Here is a 27,905-nt window from a genome sequence, read left to right as displayed (position 1 = left end):
AAGCTCCGTTCAAGATCGGTTCAAGTTAAGGCGCGTTTATGAAGCGCGCTTGCTCGTCGCAAGACGGACTTGAGCAAGTTGAAGCTCGACTTCAGAGCAAGTCACATCTATGAATTCGGGGGTAAGTTAGCTCTACGTGGCGGTCGCGTGTAAAATCAGTGTACATCACCATTACGCATCTCTATATCTATTTGCTGTAACGCGTTTGACCAGCTCCGCTATGGACGGGAATGCGGCCACGGTCGGCCAGCTTTTTGGTAGAGTTATATTATTTCTAGCCATCATAGTAATATGGCGGACAGCGCTATGGCGGCAGGCTGCCATAAAAATAGCCGTGGGTCTAGTAGCGTAGGTGATACTTCGGGCTTGATTGAAGTTGTTCGACGAAGCAGATTTTTTAAACCCGGCGTGAACGGTAGCTCCCATCTTTGAGGACCCGGCGAAAGTTTTACGAAAGCGCAGCACCGAAGGAAAGCAGCGCAGTTCGCATCGAAAGCAGACGCCGTACCGGGAATGGGCCCCTCCGCGGTTCAACATTGTTGACAGGTGGTGAAGTCTTGTACTCCCGAACGCTTGGATACAGATCAAGAGACGCTGTGGATGTGCTCGCGATCATTTGGGGAATTCTCGCGAGTGTATATATTCACCGGGGTCGCTCCACAAACTTATGAGCCGATGTGCCCGTGTATGATTTATATATTTTTTGTAGCATATATTGACCCGCGACGTTCTAAATAAAATGCATTTAAACAAAGTGAGTTGAAGCTTGGTGAGTCTGCTATTATCCACAGGCGTGCCAGCAGATGTTCAAAGCCCATCGATGACGGCGGCCCCTTCGCCGAGGGCGCACTAGTGCTATAAGACATAAGAGGAGCCGGAGATACGCAAAAGCGTGTGTGCGCCCCGCCATCGCCCAAATCCGCTTTCGATGCGGGCCGTGCTGCTTTTCCCCGGCGCTGTGATTTTGTGAAACTTTCCCCGGGTCTTTAAAGATCAGGCTACAGCTCACGCCAGGTTTCAACAAAATGTTTCGTCGAACAATTTCAATCAAGCACGAAATATCACCCACGGCTATTTTTATCGCAGCCTGCCACCACAACCGCCACAATGCTGTCTGCCATATACGAATGATAGCGGCTGCACCAGCTGTACCGTATCTAGCGGGCGGTAGATTGCGCCACCATACTACGGTGTGGCCAGAGGTAATATAACTCGACCAAAAAGACGACCACCAGTGGCCGCATTCGCGGAGTGGGCAAACGCGATCCAGCAAATAGCCATAGAGATCAGTGATGACCACTGACAAATGATGCAAGGTATCCCACTCATAAAGAGAACGCTTCCTCCTATCAGCGCCGACATGTTTCGGTGGCTCTCTGTTATAAATTCCGTTCGTGACTTCACAACCAGGATTTGCCACGCCGTGACGTCACTAGTTGTAATACTGGTCACTTACCATCACTTGCGAACTACCAGTTCGATGGCGTGAGTAAAAATCGCGATGAAAGCATTGAGTCATCGCATTCTTAAACCACAACGTCATAGTCGACAGTAAGGGTTCAGGGAAACGCTGTTCTCTTATCTACGTCGATGAAAGCAAAATTAGTCATTTTCAAAATTTCGTAGTGGGTGTTTGGCCAGTCGTGAAAAGCCGACGAGAGGGACGCTCTGGTCGCACACGTCGTCAATATTCACCGACAGGATGAGAACGGCAAGGAGTTTTTTGAGTCCCCCCCCCCCCCCCCCCCCCAAAACGAGTTTAATTCCCACCTTCGATGACGGCGTTTCTTGATATTCGAGCGTGCACGCGCAGCCAAAGCCCGACAGAACTATACGAGGGCGTGCATCTGAAAGAAGGCCGGCATCTGAAAGAAGAGCAACACCGTTCTGATCATATTAGTTACCATGGTTACCATACTGGTAGGTGACATCAACGAGCGGAGAAATGAACTTGTCATCAAGTTTTTCATACTTAAAACCGGAGAAGGCGGAAATAAAAGGTAAGGACAACATATTGAGGTATTTAACGCACAAAGTAAAGAAGAAGTACAGGAGAGAAAAAAAACTATTTTTCTCATTTTCTTCTTTCTAGTTTGTGCGCTAAATACCTCAACATGTTAGACTACCAACTATCCCAAAGGTAAGGACCGCACGTCTCAATTGTCCCTTTATGTCTGTCGTCTCCGGTTTTAAGTAAGCGCGACTTAAACCATCTCGCCTGCTTATTGACATTTTTATTTCGTCCGCAACAGTATCTCTCCCGTTGTTCTTCGCAGGCATGGACTGTTTCGACTGGTTGTACCAGTCCCTGAAGAAGAGGCAGTCCCAGGAGAGTATATTGCCCAAGGTGGTCATCAAGCACCACCACTACCACAGCATTCATGACGTGCCCCTGGAGCCGATGGTCAACCCAACAGAGCCCAAGTCATCCGCGGGGCCGACAACCGTGCCAACAACTCCCATCGGGGCCTGGACTCGCGGCAAGACCCACGGGCCGTCGCCCGACGAAGTCATGATGTCCGACGTAGACGGCGCCTTCGACTACAGCTTCGGGAAGCCGGAACCGGTACACATAGCCTTAGGTGAGTCGTTTTAACGAAACACTAAAGTACTGAATGTCCCAAAATCATTTACAAGTTGTTTTTTAAAATGAACTACGCGTCGCCGACCGCTCGTTCCTCGTCCAAATATAGCACTAGCGTTCCGATCCGGATGCCGAAGTTTCAGCACCAACCATTATTTTATTCGAGGGTTATCAGCGATCTTCTTAAATTTTCTATGGGAAGATGGCGGCCGACAAAGCACATGGAGTTTTATGACGCCAGTTACCGACAATGGGCAAAAATTAGTAACATTTCCCCATTGAAATTCTTCACTCTTAACTTTCGAGTAAGATGACAGTTGGCGCTGAAAGTTTGGCATCTGGTTCTGGCCACTAGCCATACATTTGGGTGGAGAATGAGTGTTCGGCGATACATAGTTCATTTCTGCAATAAGAAAACACTATTTATTTATATATTTGTTTATTTTTTTTTTAGGAAAAGGGGGGGGGGGGGTCACGCTGTAGAGGAGGTTGGTGGCTAGAACTGGGGAAGGGACTTTATTAATAAAGCTCTTCAGAGGAGCATGCAATGTTTTACTGAGCCAGACGATGTTTCGCTAGGGGAGTTTGATTTTTCGAAGGAAACTAAATTTATTTGCAAAACGTCGGCTGGGAAGAGGGTTTTCTTTGGAGCTATGTTTCGCTTTGCCATAAGTCAGAATTCAGCTCACATTTCAAGCTGATGGGGCCAATCAAACCCCAACGCAAACGTTAAGACGTTCGTCGGTCTTTGGTTTATTTGTTTGCCTTTCTTGTTTTTAGTTTGTACTTCGCCCTTCATGAAACATTCCAACTAGATTCTGCACCATCCCTTCAATTATTGTGTTTAATTTCTAACTTTCGCAAATTTGTGTATAAATCTTTCACTGGTCAACATAGCCTCACATTTTTCGCATTAAAAAAAAATATGAGACCGATTGCCGCAGGCGGTAAACCGTTCTATTGGCTTAAACCGGATTAAAACAAAGCACGAACCGAATAAAAGAACAGCAACGAAAGCTTCGCATAAGAAATGTATTGTAAAAGCTTGGTCTGCTGGGCAAGTTGGTAATGGACATTCATATTAAAAACAGCGCAAAAAAGACGGGACAAAAAGACGAAGAAGCACACAGGACAAGCGCTAACTTAATGCCGCCAACACTCAGACTTGAGGATCTTACAAATTTTCTTCCAATGCAAGGGCAGGTGCCTTGCCTACTGTCTTCGGAAAGGACAGTGCCCACCGGACATTGCTTCGTTGTTTGGTGCCTTGGGTCCGTCCATCGGGCATTGGAAGAGAATTTGTAAGATCCTGAAGTCTGAGTGTTGGCGGCAAGTTAGCGCTTGTCCTGTGTGCTTCCTCGTCTTTTTGTCCCGTCTTTTTTGCGCTGTTTTTATTATGAATTTCACATAAGGTCTGGTGTCGAGGTGTGACTAATAAATAAGCGAAAGCAACTGCGCATCCGTGGCAGAAAAGTAATTCTCGTGGGATTCATGTGTGAACCAAATTTGTTTTCTGGATGCGTCAATTTTAAGATAAAAATAGTCAGTTACGGGTTAAGAAAAGTTGGCGAGGAAACGGAAGACTGGGAAGGAGGAACCAGTCAAAATGCGGGAAAGGAGAGGAGGAAACCTCCTCCTTTCTCCAGCGTTCCGTCTGCTTCCTCGTCCCCAGCCTTCGTTTCTTTCAAGAACGTTTCTTAACCTGTAACAGACTGTAGTACTTTTGAGTTCGAAGAGCATTTTGAAGTGAAGATTAAATCAGTAATAATCACGTAGGACAAAGACAACACAGCAACATCAAAACCATATTGAAATATTTGTATTTTCTCATTTTTAAGACCAAATATAGCATGAACAAATCTGATAAGTATCTTTCCTTTGTGAAACACCATAGTAGCTACGTCGTCACAAATGCAGTTTTTAACCGGTCAAAATGGTCCCAGACAAAATGGTCCCAAACAGAAAGGTTCCAGGTGCCAACCCGGACAAAATGGTCCCAGGTGAATTTATCAATACATTGAGCGCTCTTAATAGGACAAAATGGTTTGGTACTTTCATTTTGACACACGTTCAAGGATAAGATCAACATTTTCATTATAATCATTTGAAACAAATCTTAAATCTCTTTTATCTATACCGTGTAGCTCTCTTTCTCAAAGATTCTTGATTTCTACCGATACATTCCACGTGTGTAACCAATATCTTTTTATCGCCAGAACCTGTTTTCAAATTAGCACTATCGAGCTTCAGAAGGATACTTGAAATGAAAATCATTATCATACACGTAATACAGGTTCTTGACGTGGTTGTTTTAAACGAGCCTGTCGTACCACCGTGTTCTATTTTTCAGAAACAGCATCGCTCTGTCTGAACACTGTATATTCAAAAAATCAAAAATTGATTTCGCAATTATGAGCGTATTTATTACACAGACCACTTAAGAGACAAGAAGCGGACGCTGCTGGAGCGAAGGCCTAATACGAAAATGTACTCATACGACCCACAGCCCTCAAAAAGTCGTTCAAGGAACGGAGCCCTTGCACGTACTGTGTGTATAGTGTTACAGGCCGCTGCTAATATCCATCAAGAGTAGAAAATACAAAAAAACCTGCAAACAGCAAATAAATAATGCCACGCTGGGACCATTTTGTCCGGAATGGCAGTTGGGGCCATTCTGTCCGGGACCATTTTGTCCGGGACCATTTTGACCGGATCCCGCTGTTACCGCATGGTTCCGGTTGGCGTGTTTGTGCATTATGCGGTTTTAACGAAGAAGCGAGTGCGTTAAAATAAGAATTGTTCTGTTTGGCCTGGCAACGGCGTTGCGTGCGAAGGGACCGGGATGTCTCATTTCATTAGGGACTTCTCGTATATCCATACGCTGCGGATTTTGGGTCCTGCGGTCGCCAGTTCAATCTGTGCTCCACGTGACGGCAAAAGCTCCCACTTGTAGTGCGGCGCTCTTGCGTACACTCTAAGAAATGTCTTTTCATTCCGGAAAGGAGGAGAGAACTTGCTCAACGGTGGCGTCGAGCGATAGACACCGGGAATAGGTTTCCGTTGTACGCATTGAAATGTCATGAACATGACCGTTTTCTGCAACCGCTTCAGAAGACAGATTACGCGTACTTGTTTTCAAGCAATTATAAAGTAAAATAAAGAAATGCTGGCAGGAGTTTCAGCGCGTTTGCGTTAGCCAGCCATTTGTTACGAGTAGAACGGGCAGTTTCAGCGAGGAGGGTTGCGATGGTGCGAATAACACAGCACACAGGTGCACCCTCAAAAAAAGGGAGTAGTACTTTCTCCCTTAAAGGAGGAACTCGCGTGCATCTGATATTGCTCTACAAAAGGAGGAAATTTCCTCCTACAAAACGTGGAGGAAATTTCCTCCCCTAAGAAGGGAGGAAAATCGCCACATTTCTTCGCCCAATGGAGGAAACTTTCTCCCCTCGTATAGCTTCCACCAAATGGCGCTCAATACAGACAATTTTTTTTTTGTGACGCGCCAATTTGCTTTTATTGTCCCCCGACTCTTGAATGCTACATGGTAAATACCTTGGTAAATACACCTACAACACTGAACACACAAAATACAAGAAAAAACAAAACAGAACACCCCACTACAGCAACAACGCAGCGACACCGAAGCCCCCACCCCCTCTCCATGTACGCCAAATTCGCACTCTCTCTATATATGGCAGTCTTAATTTTGAATCCGACTTTGGAGGAAGTGGCCGAGTGGGCTAACGCGTCTCAGCTCGGAGCTTGGAGCGAAAGCTTCCGCTGGGAGCCTCCTGGGTTCGATTCCCCGCCGCCCCCGCCCGTTTCAATCTGGATGAGTTTCGTACCGGCACGCGTTCGAGTGATCACTACCGCGTGATGAACGTTAAAAATCCCAGGTTAGCGGTTGTACTGCACTGGCTAAATTTCTCATCTACAGCTAAGAGACCGATTACCCGTTGAGGTGCATCTCTCCATCAAGGCTGTCTAAACATACAGAGCAAACCAATTTTTTTGAATCCGACTTGGCCGGTGGCTGCCATCATTTGTCGCATAAACACGGAGAGACGGATCGAAAGTTACTCGTACTTAATACATTATTTCAATTGTCTCTTGGAATAGCCCCCATCTCGTAATTCAACACTCTGATCAGAGGAAATGTAGATCATTAAGCTAATGAACTATAATTTAATAATAACTTTTTTATTAAGTGCGAAGAGTCATATTGGCAATGCAGTGTTGAAATGCAGTACACTGGTGCTAGAATTTGCAACCAAGCTATTGCTTGATTTGAGTGTTCAGTGCCAGTGTAATCTATTATTAGTTTTGGTGGAGTTATAATTAATTTCAATTGTTGCTCAAGTATTGCAACGAATTTTTCAAACAGAAATATTACTGATTTTAACAAGACTCGTTGCAACAGCAGAAAACATATCTCACGTCAGGCTCTGTCACCAGTATTAGAGAAATTTAATATTGTTTTAAATTTCTAACCTGGAGGTGTTTTTCCTATAAAAAGGAAGTACCGGAAGTGATAAGGACCCACGAACCATGACTTTGGTATTGCAGCAGACAATTAAAATGAAACTGCCTTTGATGACATAATGCAACTGCTTGAAAACATCACGTTGCCCAAGTCAAAAAAGTTAAACAGCCCGTGTTGAGAGTGTTAGTAGATCGTTCAGTCACTTCCGCAACTTTATAAGCAATCCGTTAGGGGTATGGCCTCCGCTATAGACCATTCCATTTAGCGCTTTCTGGGCGGCACCATTTTGTTCGCCCGCAGCGCCCTCTCCACACATCCGGGAAGTTCAGCGGGTTCGGCGGGGTAAAACGAGAGAGAGGGCTCGCGCCCGACTCCGCTAGCAGACGACAAACCGGGAGGTTGCCTTTCTCCATCTTTGGGCTGTATCGGCGGGCTCTACCGAACATCGAACTCTCGCTCGTGGCTGCCGTTGTGAGGTGGTTCGCGTTCTCAGAATAGTTGTGGCTACTCTAAAATCAGCCTATAGCTCTCTGTTGTTCTATTTTGCGAAATGATCAACTGGCATATCTTTTTTCCGTTACTTAAATAGCAGTCGAGTCAGCCGGCAGTACTACCCTCACCTATTGCGTGTATTGCGGCAGGACAGCACGTTTTATTTATTATTTCAGTCTTCCACTCATGGTCGCTAAAGGCCTGCACCAGTACGAACTTTGTATAATAAAAAAAATACAGCAACCGGATTTACTTTTCGCCAAAGAGATCGGCCAATCTGAGACAGTTTTCCCTATTTTTTCTTTTATTTGCACGTTGGTAACAGCGCAATCGGACCCTGTGAGTCTCTTTATCTAGCGTAATATTACACGACAACTGGCATACCAAAATCTGCGCATATGCGCTTGAAAGTTCCAAAATGACGCGATTTTAAACAGAGTTTGCACGCCAGCCGGACGCTAGCTACAGCCCACTCGGCGGAGCGGACTGCACGCGGGGTGAGAGGAGGAGTGCATTTTTTTCTCTTTTACCCTCTCTGCTATGACCCTAATGGAACGGTCTATACCGCGTTTTCATGTTTTATTAAGTGTTCAACCCGATGCAGAATATAGCGTTACGCGAGCTAACGGAATGCCACTATTTCGGACATTAAATCTAAAATAAAAGTTTGTTCAGCAATTGTTAGTAATCCTCTATTTTTTATTTATTTGTTTGGCGGGTTTTTCTCCGCCCAGGGGGCAGAGATAAAGGCGTGAAGCCTGAGAGAGTCTCTGCCCCCCAACAGTTCAACGGTAAACAGTCCGATGAATATAATCAGCAAAAGGTATACTCAGTAAAAATTAAAAAAGGCACAATGAAACAGGTTCAACACATTCAACATTGTGAATTGTAAAATAAAATAAAACGTCACAATCAAACAACCAGCAAAAACACGTTACACAACAAGCATGATTCGAAGCGTATAACAATTGTAACGTCGTATGACACAGAAGCATCATATCACTAATATAAACATTAAAACAATTACACACACAAAAAAAGTCGCTATCTAAATGGAACATTAATTTATTATCGAGTAAGCTCATGTTCATCCTCGCTTCTTTTAAAAGTACGTCGAGTACATTTGCGACGAGTAAACATGAGATCCATGTTGTTGACGCCGGGTCGGCTTGGTCGTGTACAGTACAGCAGCCGCGCTCGTTTTGTGACACTGTACTACGACTTAGTACAGTGTCGCAGCCGCATAAAAGAAAACAAAAGTGCGACGGAATTTTTCATTCATATTAATTTTTTCTTTTGCGAGTGCGTTATTTGATATGTAGCACACAGTAGCAGGGAATCCCGGAGAAAAGCTCACATGCGGTGAAAAGCTCACCGGCCATTGAGCGTATTCCAAAAAAAAAAAAGCTGACCGTTTTTTTAGGCTGTTGGATTATGCGTAACATATGTAAATTTATTATCACTAAAATTCGTTATCTGTAAAAAAGAAAATGCCATTTTTTATTATTCATTAAGCTTATTCCGTATATTGCTCCCAAATTTATAATTGCGGGCCAGTGTTTTCTCGGGTTTACTCTCTAGGCAACGAAAGCCTAACTGAAAACTTTATGAACTTGAAGATCAGGAAAAGGTTCGAAAACTTAATAATGTCTGCCTGAAACCTAAATCGAAACCGTAAATTTTGAAAATCCGAAAGTGCATGCGCAACAACGCGGTACCTGAAATTATATTTGAAGCTTCTGTAAACCTTTGAAAACAGGATAAAAACAGTCAGTAGATTATCGAGGTTTCTTTCTTCCACGGACATGCGAGTTTTCTAGCCGTTCGTGCTGGTGTTTCCACACGTTGGCTTTGTGTGATTGTGCCCTTCTACGGCGAGTCACACATGACCTTCAGAGGTGCACACTCACCGAATTGTTACTCGTGACCTATATACGAAGTAGTCTTCTCTAAGGTAGCGAATTGGGGAAGTTGGTAAATGTTATGCACGATGAAAATTGCTCAAACGACGACGACGGAGAAAAGACAACAAACACGACATGACGAAGCTGCTCTCGCAACTAATGTTTTTTTAGTGAAATTAACGGAAAGAAAACAACGTAGCCGCCACTGATTACATTAACTAACACATACTTATCTATCAGTCACTACACAACTTTTGGAGCTGAAGCGCTTCACCACACCGCTATTCATATTAGCCCGCAAAAAACAAACCACTTCATTTTTACAGAGCTACCACGGCGCACTGTTAGCAGTCAATGAATTATTGTCTTCCTTACCGGTGTCCAATGTTCTGATTTTATACTTGCTGCTTCATTATATATACAGAATTGGTGGTTACTAATTTTTGAGGAATTAGTAAATATGCCCAATGAACTTCGGGAATATTATAAAAAAGAGGACATATTTTTTAATGAGGTGACGAATTCGAATTGTGTTGAATTGCCAGGCGTGACGCAGAATCTGCTAAGCTTAGGGAAAAAAAAATCGATGAGCTTTTCTCCGCATCTGCCGGTTTTGCGGTGAGCTTTTCTCCGGTGAGCTTTACTCCGGTGAGCTTTTCTCCAGTGAGCTTTTCTCCGCCGCCCGTAGCAGGAGATGCCGCACAAACTAAAAAAGCGGCGGTGAACCGTCCGGTGCGGTGAATCATCCTTTCCTTCAAGACCGCGGATCCGGCCTCCCTCCCCCCCTTCGCCCCGCAACCAGAATGGAATTAACGAAAAAATAATCAGAGTGCAGGCGAGTTGGTGTATGTTGAACATGATTGTAAACCTGAGACTGGGGCAGAAAGAGAACACAACAGAGGGTAGAAAAAGAGGAGGCAACGTCTCAAAGTCAGCTGCAAAGTTTATTTTGTACACGCAATTATATACCACATCTCCAACGCCGTCTCTACAAAAAAAAAAAAAAAAAAAAAAGCATGACAAGAGGACAATGACACTTGGGTAAACCTTCTCTTATCTCCCTTGACCTCGGCTGTGAGACACTCACACAAAGGGTCACATTTTAGCATAACCACCGCCACCCCACGAGCGTAGGTGAAAACACTACTGAACACAAAGAAAGGGTTTGACTTTCACAGGAGCGTTTCCCCTAACAACTCACTTAGTCCAAAGAAACAATACTGGACACTGCTAACAGCCGGAACTGGGGCCATCTCCAAAACTGAGAACGTCATTGCCCTCCTACCACAAACCACAAATGGCTAAACACTGCGACTTTCTCGAACAAGCCCAGGGATACACATATAAACAACGCTAGTACTAAAAAAAAAAAAAATTACAAGCGTAGAATTTGTTTACATTCGTTCCCAAACTGCAATAACGCCTGACTTATACAGTTGCCAGACGTTTTTATACGAATCGTTTCTTGAACTACACGTTTCATATCATTACGTTCTTTGTGAATTACTTCCGTTTCAGACCAGTTGGCTTTACAATTATTACACTCTAGAAGGTGCCTGGCTAACTCGGAGTTGGACGCGCTGTTTTTCACATTCCGTTTGTGTTCCGTCAGTCTCTCATTTAGACATCTCGACGTCTGACCTACGTATTTAAATCCACAATCCAAAGGAATCTCATAAACCACGGAATTCTCACACGGTACTGACTTTTCGCGATGTGCCTTCTGGCAAACTTCCTGTTTCGATTCAAAAGGTGTAAATTTGCATAACTTAAAATCGGATGTGAACACTGTTTCTACGCCAAACGTTTTCGCCGACGCTTTTATGTTATGGGAAATATCGTGAAAATACGGTATAGCAACTCGTCGGTTCCTCACACTTGGTTCATCCCGCTTGTCTCTGATTTGAATAGAAAGTTGTCGTTTTAGAAAAGTTTCCTCATACCCCGCGTCCTCCAGTCTACTCCATTGTCTTTTTAAAGCTTGACTCATGAAATGAGTACATGACCTTTTTAGCGCATTACCAATTAATGATTTCGCAACTTCCGCCTTAATAATTTTAGAGTGACAACTTTGTTTGGGAAGCACCGGTTTAGCCATCTTCTTACCATATTCCCAACATAATCCATTTTTCACCTGAATGCGCAAGTCCAAAAACTGCAACATGTTCTCCTCTGGTTTTTCTACTATGAAATGCAACTCCGGGGCAGTTGACCTAATAAGCTTTTCAAGATACTCCGATTTTCCTCCTTCAAACGTGCAGACAAAAATGTCATCTACATATCTTCTGATGAAACCCACGTTAGGTGACAACTCAATCATCCTGTCAAACAACGCTCTATTCAAACTGTTGAGTTATATCTCAGCTAACAACGGAGCGACCGACGAGCCTATGCATACACCTTCTTTCTGGATATATTTTCGATTATTATATTGGAGGACTGTTGACTTTAAATAGAGATCCAACACGGTAAGGAAGCTTTGCACTGTTACGCCCGATTCTGATTGAAACTTTACCAGATTCAACTCTAGCACCTCTTTTACGGCGTTCATCAACCTCTTCTTTTCCAGAGAATAATACAAATCTTTTATATCCATGGAGAATACCGAACTCTTCCTCCCATGGTTGTGTTCCAAGATCTGAATAAGTTTTTCTGTGTTTTTCAGCGATAAGGATTTGTCCAAACTGACCTGACCTAACCCATGCTGCAAAAACTTAGACACAACTTTTTCCCACGTTCCGTTTTCGTTTACAACCACTCTAGGAGGCATCTCCACTTTATGGTCCTTTAGGAAAAATTTCAAACATAGGTACATTTTGGATCGACTCATTATGTTTTGGCAACTTGCTCTTTATCTTCTTCCTTTAACACTGTGCATATGTCCCTTCTCATCTTTGCCAACTTTCCGTTCCAGTCCTTGAACAATACACTCATGGCATTTTCTGCTTTGTTTTGAAATTCTTTCATCGGGAGGATACCAAACCTCCCCGATTTATCTGTTTGGAGTAATTTGGAGTAAACTAGAGCCACTCGATATGGCAGCGTAGCTGCCAGAGTAGCGCCACGCTTTTCCCCGTGCCGCCTCTCACCGCGATTGGTCACACGCGATACCATAGCAACGAGCTGAGCTGGCTCGGTTTCCGTAGAACCGAGTGACGACTCGTCACATGACCTCTCGAGAGCCGTGATAAGAATGATACTTTATACCCTTTCTGTGCAAGATCGCTCTGGATATTAACACCTGTGCGACAGCATCAGTAATATCGCCTTAGTGGTGCTCGGGTTTCCGGATGTGTTTGAGGATCGATAAAACATTTAGCATGAAATTTTCGCATTCTCTTAGCTTTATTGGAACGTTGGAGTGTCTGAGAATCGATGCGAAATCTATGCGTCGCATGTTGAGCACTGGGGAATTTGTTTTTGCCCAGGTAACCGCATGATCACAAACTTTTAGCGAGGAAGCCCCTGCGATGTTTACGTTTTGTACTAATCAACCAGGGAACCTGGGTTCAATCCCCGCCCCTGCCCGTTTCGATCTGGATGAGCATCGTACCGGCCTGCGGTTGTGTATCACTACTACGTGGTGCACGTTAAGGACCTATAGACCCCAGGCTAGCGGTTATACTGCATTGGCTAAATTGCTCATCTACAGCGAGTGACTCGTCGCAACTTTGAAATGGCTGACCAACTACACGCTGTATAAATATTCACACAACTCCCAAGTATACTAATCAACGATTTTACGATATGCGCAGCGCAAATTCGTCTGCTTCTTTTAGTAGGGGTTGTGGTGACGTCTGAACGCCGAGCTCTGATTGGTTCTAAATAAAGAATAGTGGGTAGGTTTCAAGGCAGCTTGCTTTTAGGTCTACCCACTATCCTTCGATCGGAGCCACTCAGATCTCGGCGTTCTGACGTCACCAGAACCCCTGCAAAAAGAAGCAGACGAACTTGCGCTCCACATGGATTTTAGGATAAAATTTTCGTATTTTTCTAGCTTCCTTTGAACGTCTGAATTTGTGAGAATCATAACGAAAGGTATACGGCCCGTGTAGGGCCTAGGGGAAGTTGTTTCAGCCCTAGGTCACCGAATAATCGCAGCATTTTTTAGCGTGGAAGCTCCTGCGATATTTAGCCTTTTTTACTAATCCCCAATTTTACGAATTGGCAGTTCTGAAGATTTTTATATAACTTGCTTTCGTTGCAATAGCTTGCATTTGATCGCAGTGTTTTTTGGTTTGTTTTTCAAGTGAAAAACTGGCGTTTGCTCAAGTAACGTATATGAAATGTCCTGCTATATAACAATGTATCAACACATACTATTAAACTTAGATGCTCAGAGGTGTGTTCGTCTTTGTAATTAATAAGTTACAGACGTATTTATTTCTTACGAGTATAATATTTATTTTCTGTAGCTGGGCCCGTTTTGTGCTCCTTAGTGTTATGACGTTATCATCATGTGTGTATGGTTCTAAATATCCTCTTTACAATGCCTACAAAGGCCAAAATGACGTCAGCTGACCCCAACTCACGCGTTGAACACAAAAACTGCGTCGCTCGGATGTATGCGCTCGTCAGCAATCAATTCGTCCATGGATATTTGAATTCGCGTTCCTGGCCAATGAGTGTCCTGACAAAACGTATCACTTGCGAATGCCAAGTTCTACGGTGTGCTTAAAAAGCACGGTGAAAGCTTGGGGTCATCGCACCGGTGCCCTAGCATGCCACGACTGAGTGATTTCGTAGTTTTCTTTTGAGTTGAGGATTACAGATAAGGAAGAAGAAGTTTAAAAATAATTTTGTGGCCCCTTTAACACGGATATGTGCGCTACACCAGATAAAAATATTGACTTTTTGAATGCCGGTAAACTTCCGAACGACCATTTGGCCTGTCGGCAAGAACGCCTCATATCCGGCGTCCGTGTCTTTTGATGGCGTCAACCAATCCCTGGAGACCACCATGCCGTCCTTCTTGGTTGAACCCCGTCGACGTCGCTCCTCACCAGTCGGTGAGAAAATTCCATCTTGCAGGGATGATCGGGCCTTGAAGAAGTATGATGCTAATCATATACTCGCTCACTATGGGGCAGTTGAGCAGCAGTCATGTCTCGAGCCAATCGTCCTGTCGCGGCCGGCGTAATCGGATTTTGTTCCATCGGAGCGAAGTCCGAAAGTACTAGAACGGTACGTTCGCCCCACGAAGCGACCGCCATCACGGCGGCTCCGAAAACCACTCGCCTTGTCCGTGCACGTACGATACCTTAGAAGCTCTCGTCGCCCGACAGTCCCCGGGCTGCAAATCGTCTCACTTTTCAGAAAAAACAGGCACCGTTCCTCCAGAGGTTCTTGCCGTACCGCGATGCCGAGCGTCTTATACCACTTTTCAATGAACGAATGGAGATATCAACTAGACAACAAAGGTTGCCGCCCGGCGTCGCTAGAAGCACGGTTACCATGGCAACCTCCCAGGCCCAAAATGGAGGTCACTATCAGCGCTTCGGACGTCGTGCATCTAGATAATTTTGCGTCGTGTCGCTACACTGGCAGCTACGCTGCCATATAGAGTGGCTCTAGAGTAAACCGGTGCTTCCCAAACAAAGTTGTCACTCTAAAATTATTAAGGCGGGAGTTGCGAAATCATTAATTGGTAATGCGCTAAAAAGGTCATGTACCCATTTCATGAGTCAAGCTTTAAAATGGGGTAGACTGGAGGACGCGGGGTATGAGGAAACTTTTCTGAAACGACAACTTTCTATTCAAATCAGAGACAAGCGGGATGAACCAAGTGTGAGGAACCGACGAGTTGCTATACCGTATTTTCACGATATTTCCCATAACATAAAAGCGTCGGCGAAAAAGTTTGGCGTAGAAACAGTGTATACATCCGATTTTAAGTTATGGAAACGTACACCTTTTGAATCGAAACAGGAAGTTTGCCAGAAGGCACATCGCGAAAAGTCAGTACCGTGTGAGAATTCCGTGGTTTATGAGATTCCTTTGGAGTGTGGATTTAAATACGTAGGTCAGACGTCGAGATGTCTAAATGAGAGACTGACGGAACACAAACGGAATGTGAAAAACAACGCGTCCAACTCCGAGTTAGCCAGGTACCTTCTAGAGTGTAATAATTGTAAAGCCAATTGGTCTGAAACGGAAGTAATTCACAAAGAACGTAATGATATGAAACGTGTAGTTCAAGAAACGATTCGTATAAAAACGTCTGGCAACCGTATAAGTCAGGCGTCATTGCAGTTTGGGAACGAATGTAAACAAATTCTGCGCTTGTAATTTTTTTTTTTTTTTTTTTTTTTTTAGTACTAGCGTTGTTTATATGTGTATCCTTGGGCTTGTTCGAGAAAGTCGCAGTGTTTAGCCATTTGTGGTTCGTGGTAGGAGGGCAATGACGTTCTCAGTTTTGGAGATGGCCCCAGTTCCGGCTGTTAGCAGTGTCTAGTATTGTTTCTTTGGACTAAGTGAGTTGTTAGAGGAAACGCACCTGTGAAAGTCAAACCCTTTCTTTGTGTTCAGTAGTGCTTTCACCTACGCTCGCGGGGTGGCGGTGGTAACGCTAGAATGTGACCCTTTGTGTGAGTGTCTCACAGCCGAGGTCAAGGGAGATAAGAGAAGGTTTACCCAAATGCCATTGTCCTCTTGTCATGTTTTCCTTTTTTTTTTTTTTTTTTTGTAGAGACGGCGTTGGAGATGTGGTATATAAGGCGTGTACGAAATAAACTTTGCAGCTGAGTTTGAGACGTTGCCTCCTCTTTTTCTACCTTCTGTTGTGTTCTCTTTTCTGCCCCAGTCTCAGGTTTACGATCATGTTCAGTTTGGAATGTCTGTACTTCTTCTAAGTGGACTCTTCCCGAATGAATAGTTGACCTTGTTTCCCGGATCCGTTGCTTCGTTCCTTCACCGAGTCGTCATTTCAGTGTCACTTCTTGTGCGGAGTTATGGATTTGGGGAAAAAAAAAAAAACGCGTGTTCCCGCAAGCCGGTCGTGATCTCGATGTTGACGGAATATAGCGTGTGTCGGACGCGGTCGCTCGCCGCAACGCAGTGCTCGTTCCTATCGACTGGATATGCTGGGCTGTTTTTCACAGAACTGAAAGAAACGCCACTTGGATTACCTTTCGCCGTATAGTACGTACGCCTTATTTCAAGAGAATACGTTTCTCGCCGAGGTGACGGGGCTAGGAACATAGAGACGTGTCGAGTCGAATAGAGCAGCGATTTTAGCAACTATGTGATCAAGCAAAAAAACAAAAACAAAAAAAATCCACGATTACGACGACTTAATTTTTTGTACGCCCTACTTGTTATTGAAGTAAAAGCAAATAGGCAGGCGAGCGCCTTTTTTTTTCTCCCCCGCTTTAGGATCACTATGTCTACTTGTCATGTAGCAAGTAACGCGACGAAAGCGGTAGTACTTGCCATGCCAGTGATAAGTCGCCACCTGTAGTACAGGTGGCCACAATGAACAAGCGCGATCTCGAAGCGGGCACATATGGCGTGATTCTCGTGAGACACAGGCCGCGCTAGGCGCCCCGCTTTTTTGTGTGTGTTAAATTTGTAAATTAGTGTATTTCCGCTAGCCCCCGCAGCTCCGCTTTTTCTCTCCTAGCACCGCGCATGGGCAGTAGTCGGAATGCTCTAGGTGGAGGTAACCAAGCCCTCAAGTTGCCTTCACCGCCACTGAACATGTTCGCGGCGGCAGCGGTGGTACGACCGCCGCTGCCGCCGCGAACATGGGGGAGGAATTTCCGTCCCTTTTTCAAGCGCCAGCAGGATGCGCTGCATCTAAATCGGTGAAATAAGAGGAACGGGTGCGATTTCCTCCCTTCCGTTGGCGACAGGGAGCAACATCGCTTTTTCCTCCATTTCTCCTCCCTTTCTTTTTTCTTAGAGTGTGTAATATGTGCATATTCGAACATTTATTTTTGATAGAGCGACAAATAAAACCACTAAACACGCCAATGGTGCAGTTTTAACGTAGGGTTACCGCAGGCTACCGTGGGCATGGTAGTGCCCCTGGCGCGTGTCTATGAAATATCCTGACATGTAATGTACATGGGATGAAACATCTTGGGGTGTAACGTCTTGGGATGAAACATCTTTGGTATAAAGCGTCTGGGATGAAGTGTCCTGGAATGAAGTATCTTGGGATCAACTAAGTGGACCCCGTTTCAAGGTTGCAGCGCGAGCTTCCATTTGGAACACCGCACCGTACGATAGCTTGCGGCCACGCTATGTTAAAACTACCTTTGAGTAAGCATAGCGCAGGTTGATTGCGTGATTGCGCAGGTTGATTCCAGGAACCACAGCAACCTCTGAATGCATGGCTTGCACCGACATCACTTGGCCAGACACAATGGGAAAGGGCACGAGAGAGCCTACCCTCCACCGCGTTAATTGTTCCACAAAAGGGGGCCATGGGAGACACAATAGGGGAAAGGCGTGTGAGAGCTTAGCTTCCACTGCGTTCACTAAACGCTTTTGACTCCCAGAAAGGAGGGCGGACTGACGCCATGTGCAAGCCATGTATAAACACTGGAAGGATGCAGGATCCACGAGATAAGACGTTTGACGAACCTCTACGGGGATGTTTAGGGGTTAAAAGCGCTAAAAACGACGGACGAGTAGGAGAGACACACACCACAGAGCGCTACTTGTAACTGGTTTATTATTGGAAAAACCACACGGTACCGTGTGGTTTTTCCAACTAGTCAACCAACTAGCCCAAATCCAAACCCTTCTGCTCTACGGGGAAAAGGTTTCGCTAGGTCGGAATCATGCCACGACCGGTGTTTTTCGGTTTTAACCAGAACGAAAAAAGCCAACCACCGGTGTTTTTCGGTTTTAACCGATTTTATATTTTCGTCACCGACGGATGATTATCGGTGTTTTTCGGTTAAAACCGGAAAATACACACGCTAATCATAACATATGACCACGATTTCTGTCATACTGATTTTAAAGTTCTACTGCGGGGTGCTCAAGTGTGGACAATTAATTGCATTACCTTACATGTCACACGATCCGACGCTTAAAGCGCTCACTCCGCAGGGTGGCGGGAATGAGTTCTTTTTTATAGACGGATGGACCGCCGTAGACGATTTTGTATTTTCTGTGTGTGGCGTCCCTGGTGTTATACTATCCAACTATATAAAGCGTTTCACGTCTCGCTTGCATATGCATATAGTTTGCGTTTGGAACCAGTTAACAGCAATCTGGCGCAACAGTGGTCAGACGCTGTAGCACTGAATTTTCTACGCCCCCAACTCTGCATGAGGGACATCGCCACACGAGTGCTGTGTCCGCCCTCTGCTGGGGCTCGTGTTCTGACTACGGATGTCGCGAACCACCCTAGGTTCGATTTCGAAAGGTTTCGATATTTTTGAAGTTAACTGAAGTTCTAAATCGAAAATTTTCGATATTTTTGTAGAGACCAAAGTTTGAATTCAAAAAATATTTTCAGCCTTCGATCACAATGGAGTTCCGATTTCGAAAAGTTCGAAGTTTTCACGGTTACAAAAATTTCGGGTTCGAATATTTAGATTTTGTTGTACTTGAGGTTCGATAAATTCGAAGATTTCAAACTTTCCTAACATAAAATTTGAGATATTCGAAAGATCTGAATTTCTTGGGATCTGAAGTTCGAAAAATCGAAGATTTCGAAATTCTTTGGATATAAAATTCGAACACTTCGAATTTTATTTGATAGACATAAAGGTCGGAAAATTCGAAGATTTCGAATATCTTTCTATATAAAGTTCGAAGGTTTCGATTCTCTTGTAACGCTAAATTCGAAAAAAAAAAGCTTCGAAGATTTTGATTTTTTTTTAAGTCCAAGTTTTCAAAGTTTGAAATCCGGTTTTCATGTTCCTGCACAGTCTCAGTTTCAAATAACGCTTTCACAACTCACTGGTTTTCACGAAATCAGGTTTAGGAAAGTCAGGGTGTTATATTTAGACTCCGCGAAGTTGGTCAGGCAACTAAATGAGACGACGAGTGTCCCGGATGTGCTGGAATATTTGCCAGTGCAGAGTGACGTGTGCGGTGTGACCATAGATCAGTAGTTGTGACCGCCAGCCCGGAGGGGTCTTTAACGTGCATCACACAGTAGTGATCACACGAACGCACTGTTTAACGATACTCATTTATGGCGAATTCTACTGGGTGTTTTGGAGCGCGCCGGGATCAGTTGACCAGATCCGGACTGGAGCACACGATCCAAACGGGGTCGCGCCGCCTAATGGTCCCCAGTGGAACATGACCACTGCTCCGGGATCGGCGGATGCCTTCCCGTCATTCAACTGCCTGGGAATCCCCTTTCTGCGGCCGCCGCGGTCGTTTCGAAGACGTTTTCGCAATCACGGCGCTAACACGTGTTCGACGCACGAGCGGCAGGAATGGCTCAGACGCTTTTAGCAAAGATTACCGGAATGCCCGCAGCGCGGCAAATACCTTCTCTTCTCCTTCCTGGAAAACGAACCGGCTGTCGAGCCAAGGGTTAAGCAAGCGGCCATTACGAATTCTTCTGATATCGAGACAATCTAGGAGCCCAGCCCGCGACGTGCTTCTTCTTCTGAGGCGAGATGGGCGAGATCAGGCGAGATGCCCCACGAGAGAGGAAGTCACGTGTGCGCGCCGAGGGCTGGCCCGGCTGGCTTCCGGTTGAATACGTCGAAATCGGGGGAGCGACCTGCTGCAAACTACCTCCCCACCCCTTGCACGCTGGTAGTGATCCGATCGAACGCCGCCCGAGTGACGCTGGCATATAGTAAGTTTAGTTTGTAATTGTCCTGAAGGTTTATTTTCCGGGACGAAGGAAACGCCTCGCAAAAAGCATAGAAGCCGACATAACTTGAGGTCGAGGAGCGTTCTACCATAAAAATGGCGTCGGAAGAGGAAAAACGGAAAGGAAGGGGGAGGGGGGGGGGGGGGGGGGCTCCAGCCCCCCCCCCCCCCCCCCTTTTAGATATTTTGGGCTTTTAAAGAAAACAATACGGGGAAAGAGGGCGTGGTCGAGCTTATTTTAATCTGAAATTATTTATGCATATGTATAGTTTCTGTCGCCCTTCACTGCATAGATCGCGTAGATGGTCATTGTCGGAAGCTCGTTGTCAGAAGGCACTACTTGTGGTTCGAAAGTTCAAAGCTATGTCTTTTCGACCTAAACAACTGTGCCATAGACAAAAAAAAAAAAAAAAAAAAAAAAAATCTATTAAGAACTTGTTTGAAGTGTTGTATTCTTGCATATTCAGAGGCCCAGAACTTTGAAACAAGTTTTTCCTACACTGTTAGCAAAAATAACACGCCCAGACGTGTAAACCGTTGTCCCATAGCGGACACGTCGAAACGTGTTCGTTTTACACGAGGCCATCTGTGTTTTTCGTCTACACATGAGGTGCTGTGTAAACTTAACACGCTACACCGTGTCTGCCTTCCGCAAAACCGTTTGGAGCGTGTTCCTTATGAAACATGGCGGCCAGCGGCCGAGAACAGGCGAGAGACGAGCCCAGCGAGCCGCGCGCCTTTCAGCCGAATTGAAAGCACACAGGGCGCGTTAGTTCTCGTTCGATGTCTTTTATACACAGTAAAGTCTCCAAGCGGCGGACGTAGCTACTTGCAAAGGTACGTACGTGCGTTGTCGGCGGTCGGCGGCGTCAATAGCTCCAACAAGCCGCTAGACAAAAAAAAAAAAAAAAAAGCGAATGCCGAACTTACATGGATAAATAACTTGAGCAAACTATTTAGAATCGGGCGGTAACTTGCGCCACCTATCGAGATTTCTAGCAGCCTGTTTAAAAAAAAAAAAAAGACGAGTCTGTTAACACTGCGAATGACCACGACTACACAGCAACCCTACATACAACGCAGGCAACACAGCACACAGCTACACAGCACCGACATGTACACAAACACAACAACCGACATTACGCCCGACACTTCCTACTCGATATCCATTTCTCCCCGCGGCGCATATAAGCTTGACATGTGCGGGTGAGCTCTTTGGTCGCTGACCATTACAGATTTATAGAAGAATACACAAAACACGGCACAATGGACAGCCGTGTGTTAGAACTGTTTGCATTTAAAAAGTATGGAGGCAAAATCTATAATGTTAGTCCGTTGCAATAAATAACGATATGTTAACAATAGATCTTAAACCGGTCATGAAAAAGTTCAAATTTTTGTTATTTTCTTGCTTGACCAGTGTTATGAGCAGTCCGACTAGCTTGAATCAGATAGGAAAACAAATTATTGGGATTTTGTCATTACGTATACAAAAATAAATGAAAATGATCCTTGCGCAAAGCATTTTTTATATATTTTTGTGAAGGACATCCGGACATCCGCCCAACACTTCACTTCCGCTAGTTGCAGCAGTTGCAGTACGGGAGCAGACGCCTTCACTTTTGGGGCGTTTTGATGCAGTTTGTTGTCGTATGTCGTGTCGGTGTCGAGAAGAGCGGTGGGGCTTGGGAGTTTGTGACCGGTGTTATTCGTGAACACTGGTGTGGGGCGCTGATGCGTCTTTTTTGTATACTGCCACCACCCCGAACTTTGAAGATACACGGGCCCGTAGCAGTGCATTATGCTGAATCGCGAGCTCCTTCTCTGTTGACGTTGCTTTCCTGGTACCACTCGTGGATACTGCAAGCGTTTAAACAGTGTGCACCGTCTCGCCTACATCCCCGGTGACGTACTCGACCTGTTGAAACTTATTGCTTCCGTCATTTTAGAGTACGCAAGGCAGTTATCTCGTTGGTCTGGTTTCGGTTATAAAAGCAAGGCAAAACGCTCGTAGTTCCCGCCCTCAGTACACGTTGGACATCTGCTTCCACACTTTGACACCGGATAACTGAATGAACGAGGATTTACATTCACTTCCGAGGTTACTTTCGCCGCTCCCTCACCGTTGAGCAGCAGGATGAGCTGGCGACAAGCCGCGGATGAAAGGCTTCAGCATCAACAACCCAAGCGCACTCGGTGCCGATGCGGGCGACGCGGGTTTCTGTCAATCGGGAGGCCAGCACAAACCGTGACCATTCCTGCTCTTCGTCATGACACGGTGTTGCAGAGAGCAGGGTAAAATACAGCTACACGGATCACCGAAGCAAACGACTGCTATCTTAAATCTTGGCTTGTGATTGCGCCTTTGTAGTAGATCATCTTATTCGTTTTGATGGAGAGTCGCAAACGACGGGCATAACAAAATCGTTGCACATTCCGCATATCTCACACACCTGCTAGTAGATATGCCTACTGAAACTGAAACAGGGCAGTGCCAGAGAGAAAGAGACAAAGTTGAGAAAGCTTGCTCGCTCTCCAATTTCTCAACTCTCAAGTGATTGTACCATAATAAATGCACCAACGCGTCTTCAAAAATAAAGAAAGAGCACTACGTTCACAACATAAAAAATGGTCTCAGTACATGCATCTGTGGGCAGGTAGGAAACCTTGCCCTAATTTATTCACGCCGCATGATTGGCGCAACAAACTCGTTGCAGGACCGAATCATCTACTCGAGCGGTGTGCGTCGCTATGCAAACGCAGTCCAACACGAAGCATAAAAAACGGCAGATTTAAGACAACAATCCGGAGTCCATTATTCAATTAAAACAACGGAATTTTGTTGAAAACGCCCGCTGCTTCCTACTCACGGTATGTGTCGGGATACTTCCACAGTTTGAAACGGAACGAAGGAAGATTTACTTTTAAAAACGCTCGCTGCGTCCTCCCGGACCAGCTGGACCGGATCAGCTGACGACGACGGGACTGTACCCGTTGAACCTCCACCACGCAACAAACAATTTGCGCTCCGTGTTAAAAGCGTGGTTCAAACAGACCCGGAATACAAAGCACCGCACCACATACGACGAATGTTTCAGCTCTTTTTCGCATCGCCGGGTTGCACCAAACAGAACGAGATCGCCGAAGTCAACGCCGCGCTGTCGTGAACCTTGGCTTGTGGTTGCGAACTCGTGGACCCTGTGACTCCCTTCGCTTTGAAAGCACACACGCCGATTACGAATGCTACTTTCCGTCTTCCAGGAACATCACAGGGGCACTTCTCCGGTCACGTCTTCACTATGTGCTCGCAAACTCCGAAGCTCTATGCGAAGCTTCTCGCGTCCCGTCAAACCAAAACAGTAGCGGCGCCATGCGTACTTGCCAGATTTTCTCCGGTCAAACAAAAACAACGAAAGCCAACCGGCGCTTGCTTCCAGCGTACATCGGCGTTGCGCTTGCGCCGTGGCCAGATCGCTTGCAGTTGAAGGTTGAAGCAAAAACGAAACCAACTGGAATGTCACGTGTTCTCATCGAGGACACGCTTTTTATATCCATTTTAACTGTTTGGAACGAATAATTAGACCCATAACTTTATTTGTGGTGTCTAAGAAACTGTTATCAGGACCCCTAAACTAAATACAAACATGGGCGACATGAGGGAAGCCGCATTGCCATCGACCAGAAGGTGGCGGCGAGAAACGGTAAGCGCGGGTTTCGCCAACGTCCTGCGACATGGCGCAATTGCTTTTGGTGCATATCTGTCGCCGAGACATGTCTTTCCGCGGCATTTGTCTCGACGGTCCTTTCTAAGTGTGTCCCCAAGCATTCCGGTGCTTCGATAGCCGGCAATGCCGCGGTCGTCGCCGGGGGCGATGCGTGTTATCGAGGTCGGCTACACGGTTATGAGTGTATGAGCGAACCAAAACACGTTTTTTACAACCTCGCATGATTTCTGAACGAATTATCCGTTACTCATCGTGTAAATTTATGGTAATTTGTATAAATAGCGTGTTTTTCACCCCAAATATTCGCCAAATACACGGGACTTGCTAACAGTGTACCAAAATGTGTACAGGCTAAAAGAAACACGTCCCAGGAGCGTGAAGGGGAAAAAATGTTTTTTTTTTAATGACATGTTCAACTTAAACATAATTAGAAATCTTCTCCCATGAGTTAATTTATTCCTTAACGTGAAAAAAGAATAAATACATTATTTCGTTTTCTGCAGATGGCAATGATATGTACTGTCTGTGGTGTTAATTTAAATGCGATAACTCAAACAACTTAGACGAAAAAAAAAGAACAAGTTTAGGGCATTATTGCTTGTAGATACATGTTTGGACATTTCTTCGAAACTCATCTTGAATAACAATAATCGCATGTTAAGACGACACTTACCTAGGCTATTCATAGATCATTCTTAAAAAGTTTAACATCTGTACCACAAATAGCGCTATACGCGGCTATAGCGCACTTATATGGCACAAACGACAATTGTCAAAAACCCGTCGTCCTTCCTCGCTCCTTCGGAAATTTATTTCTTTAAAACTAGGCATGCCAGAACATTGAAATAAACAGCATTGTCGTTCGTAAGGAACGCAGCACGACATGTAAAAATTTGAGAAAAGAAATTCACGAATGTACCTCACTACTTGAATCCAAATAAAACCGTCCGCCGGTCTTTCGAAGTTCGACGAACGTCGAACTTTTACCCTAAAAGTTCGAATTTCGTCGAACCTTTTGCTTTTCAGGAATCGAAAGCTCGAAACGTATCGAATTCCTTTGATAAATAGGTTCAAAAGTTCGAAAATTGTCGATTTCCTTAGCGTAGGAAGCTCGAAAGTTCGAAAAGCTTCGCACATTTTAGTGCAAGAAAATCGAAAGTTCGAAAATCATCGAAATGTTTGGTTTATAAAGTCGAAAGTTCGACAAGCATCGACTTTTGCAGCGTAAACGTTCGAAAGTTCGTAAAGGATCGATCTTTTTAGCGTAATAAGTTCGACGGTTCGAAAAGCCTCGAACCTCTTAATTTAACAAGTTCGAAAATTCGACTCCCGTCGAATTTTGCGATATAAAAAGTTCAAAATTAAAAATATTCGAACCTCTCGAAACTGCTTGAATCGATCATCGAAACTTCGGTTCGAAAACAGTTCGCGGCATCCCTAGTTCTGACTGATTAAAGCTGTGTTTCAGCGGATCGCTGACTCAGCATTCGTGTTCAATATGTGCACCCCTCGCCGGCCCTTAGCAGATGACGCATAAAAATCAGCACTACGGCTCTCTGTCTAGGTGGTGGTGTCTGGTGGAGCGTGTCGCCTAATGCATACGCTTCCAATAAGTTTAAGTCAATCAATAAATAAGTTTCAATCGAGCTTCTAATGTGCAGGGTGTCTCAAATAGCGGCCATGCTCTTTAAATTGACCGCAAAAATCGGTTTCTTAACCTATCGTGCTACGATTTTGTGCAGCGTTGCCCACAGGTGGTGCATATTTTCTATAAAATTTGCGAAGAGCGAACTTACCGGAGGAAAAGTAAAAAAAGAAAAAGGAAGCCGCCCTTCCTCAAGCATTAGGGCGCCGTTTGGCACGGAAGACAAGAGATGGCGCAAGTGGCCGCGACGCCAACTGCCGTTAACGAACGAGCGTACGGCGTAGAGAGCCGGCGTCTTTCAGACGATCTTTTCGACTCAAAAGCTGAGCGATCCTTTTTGATATCAGCTGCCAATGCATGACTTTATCATCCCTACTACTAAAACAGAATGAATGGACGAATAATCGATTAAAAAATTAATTTGTCAAGCTATTTTTACTTTTTTTTTTTTTTTTTTTAGGGGGGGGGGTACATATGTTGTCTGCCTTGCAGTTCCTTGTTGTTACCGCGCCTGTTTTTGTTTCTGCGACTGTCGCCGCCTGCGGAACGCGCGCCGCTTTTGAGTCGAAAAGATCGTCTCCTAACGCCGGCTCTTCGCGCCGTATGCTTGTTCGTTGGGGGCAGTTGGCGTCGCGACCGCTTGCGCAAGCGGTCGCGACGCCGTTTAGCAGGGTGCACAATAAATGGCGCGCGCCATCTCTTGTCTCCCGTGCGAAGCGGTGCCCTATTGTTTGAAGACTGGTGGCTTCGCAGCGTTTCCATAGAAGCTAAGCCTTTTTTTTTTCTTTACTCTTTCCTCAAGTAAGTTCGCTCTTTGCAAACTTTATAGAAAAATGCGCCACCTGTAGGCAACGCTGCAGAAAATTGTAGCGCGATAGGCTACGAAATCAATTTTCGAGGTCGATTTAAAGAGCCTGGCCGCTATTTGAGCCATCCTGTATTCTTATAGGGTCAATTCACACTCAATATAAACTAAGCGTCTAATGAGTCTGATCGTAAGAAACTCAATATATATTTTATTGAATTTACTCATTGGGAATGCAATATAGTTCGATCATTAAGAACTCAATGTCTCTTCTAAATTTGCTCATTAGGAACAAATATCCATTTGGCTAATTTATTTATTAGATATCCAATTGAGGTTTGTCACTTAGAACTCAATATTGAATAATTTCAATTTACTCATTAGATATGCAATTGAATATGGTTAATAAAAACTCAAAACCCATTGTTTTGAATATACAAATTAGATATGCAAGAGAGTTTTATAATTAACAACGAAACTCAAATGATGAAAAGCGTTTTGCTCATGCCAACGCCTTTGCGTGCGTGGCCATTAAGAATTTATCGAGGAGGACAGTGGGGGCAGACTGACCAAAGGTTAGAGACGCTTGCGGAAAATCTACGCTTTCGCCTCCTCCTCGCAGCGTATATTGTAAACTCTGCCCATAAACTGCGTGACCTCAACCAAGCAGAAGGACACACGCTCAAATATAGGCCACAGGCAGCGTCACTACATTGGCGTGACGTCAGAAACATAAGATTCGTCTAGCCCCCAAACCTCCTATAACAACAAATAGAACCGGCGCCCCGCGTAAAAGCGCTTCCTCCAAAAGTGAACGCGGGCCCCGCAGTGCGCACTTGATTGATATACAGTAATTGGCAGGATTTGATTCCTTCTGCCGAAGTCAAGCCGTACTCGCACAGCTCACGCATCATACAAGAGACGGGGTGATCGGTACAGACGCATGTTCGAAGCATGCTTGCTTAGACTTCTAACATGTCTGCAGACTCTTTTTGTGTGGCACAGGACCGATATACACACCTCAGATTCCGTCTGCAGCCTGTCACGATGTATTAGCAGTGCAGCTTTAGGGTTACCGAAGCTCACGCTTGCTTATTGCAGGAGCATCGAAGCAGACATTCCACCACAGGCCGCAGATGTGTACCCTGAAGCCCGACAGAGGACGGCGCTGGCCCTGCTCTCAGCGTTGGTACTACAACGTCCAGGAGGGCGTCTGCAAGACATTCACTTTTTGTGGCCAGAGCGGCAACAAGAACAACTTCTTGACGAACGCCACCTGTCACAAGGAGTGCCACGGTGAGTCTCGCCGGGAAGATTACTTTTATCATGGTGCGTGCCTGGAAGGCGTCTCATTCAGCCTATACATCGAAAGTGGTCTCGAGGTAGCTACGGCAACCTTTTGCTCCTCCCTCCCCGACATTTCATACGTAAAATAAACTTCAATTCAATTCAGGTGCCAACACATGA

The 27,905-nt window shown here is 45.1% G+C and overlaps 1 protein-coding gene across 1 annotated transcript in view; it reads left to right on the top strand.

The window, feature by feature from the left end:
- The window catches only part of LOC121047309, a 58,231-nt gene extending 30,326 nt beyond the window's left edge, over nt 1–27,905 (top strand). Inside the window, exons 3-5 of the mRNA XM_040502441.1 lie at nt 2,277–2,582; nt 27,543–27,734; nt 27,892–27,905. Coding sequence (XP_040358375.1) covers nt 2,277–2,582; nt 27,543–27,734; nt 27,892–27,905 — 512 coding nt within the window. The remainder of the gene's footprint in view (nt 1–2,276; nt 2,583–27,542; nt 27,735–27,891) is intronic.

This window comes from Ixodes scapularis, unplaced genomic scaffold, assembly GCF_016920785.2.
Source record: "Ixodes scapularis isolate PalLabHiFi unplaced genomic scaffold, ASM1692078v2 PGA_scaffold13__105_contigs__length_92229423, whole genome shotgun sequence".
Lineage (NCBI taxonomy): Eukaryota > Metazoa > Arthropoda > Arachnida > Ixodida > Ixodidae > Ixodes > Ixodes scapularis.
The sequence above is the reverse complement of the archived record's forward strand: the minus strand, read 5'-3'. Positions and strand labels throughout refer to the sequence as shown.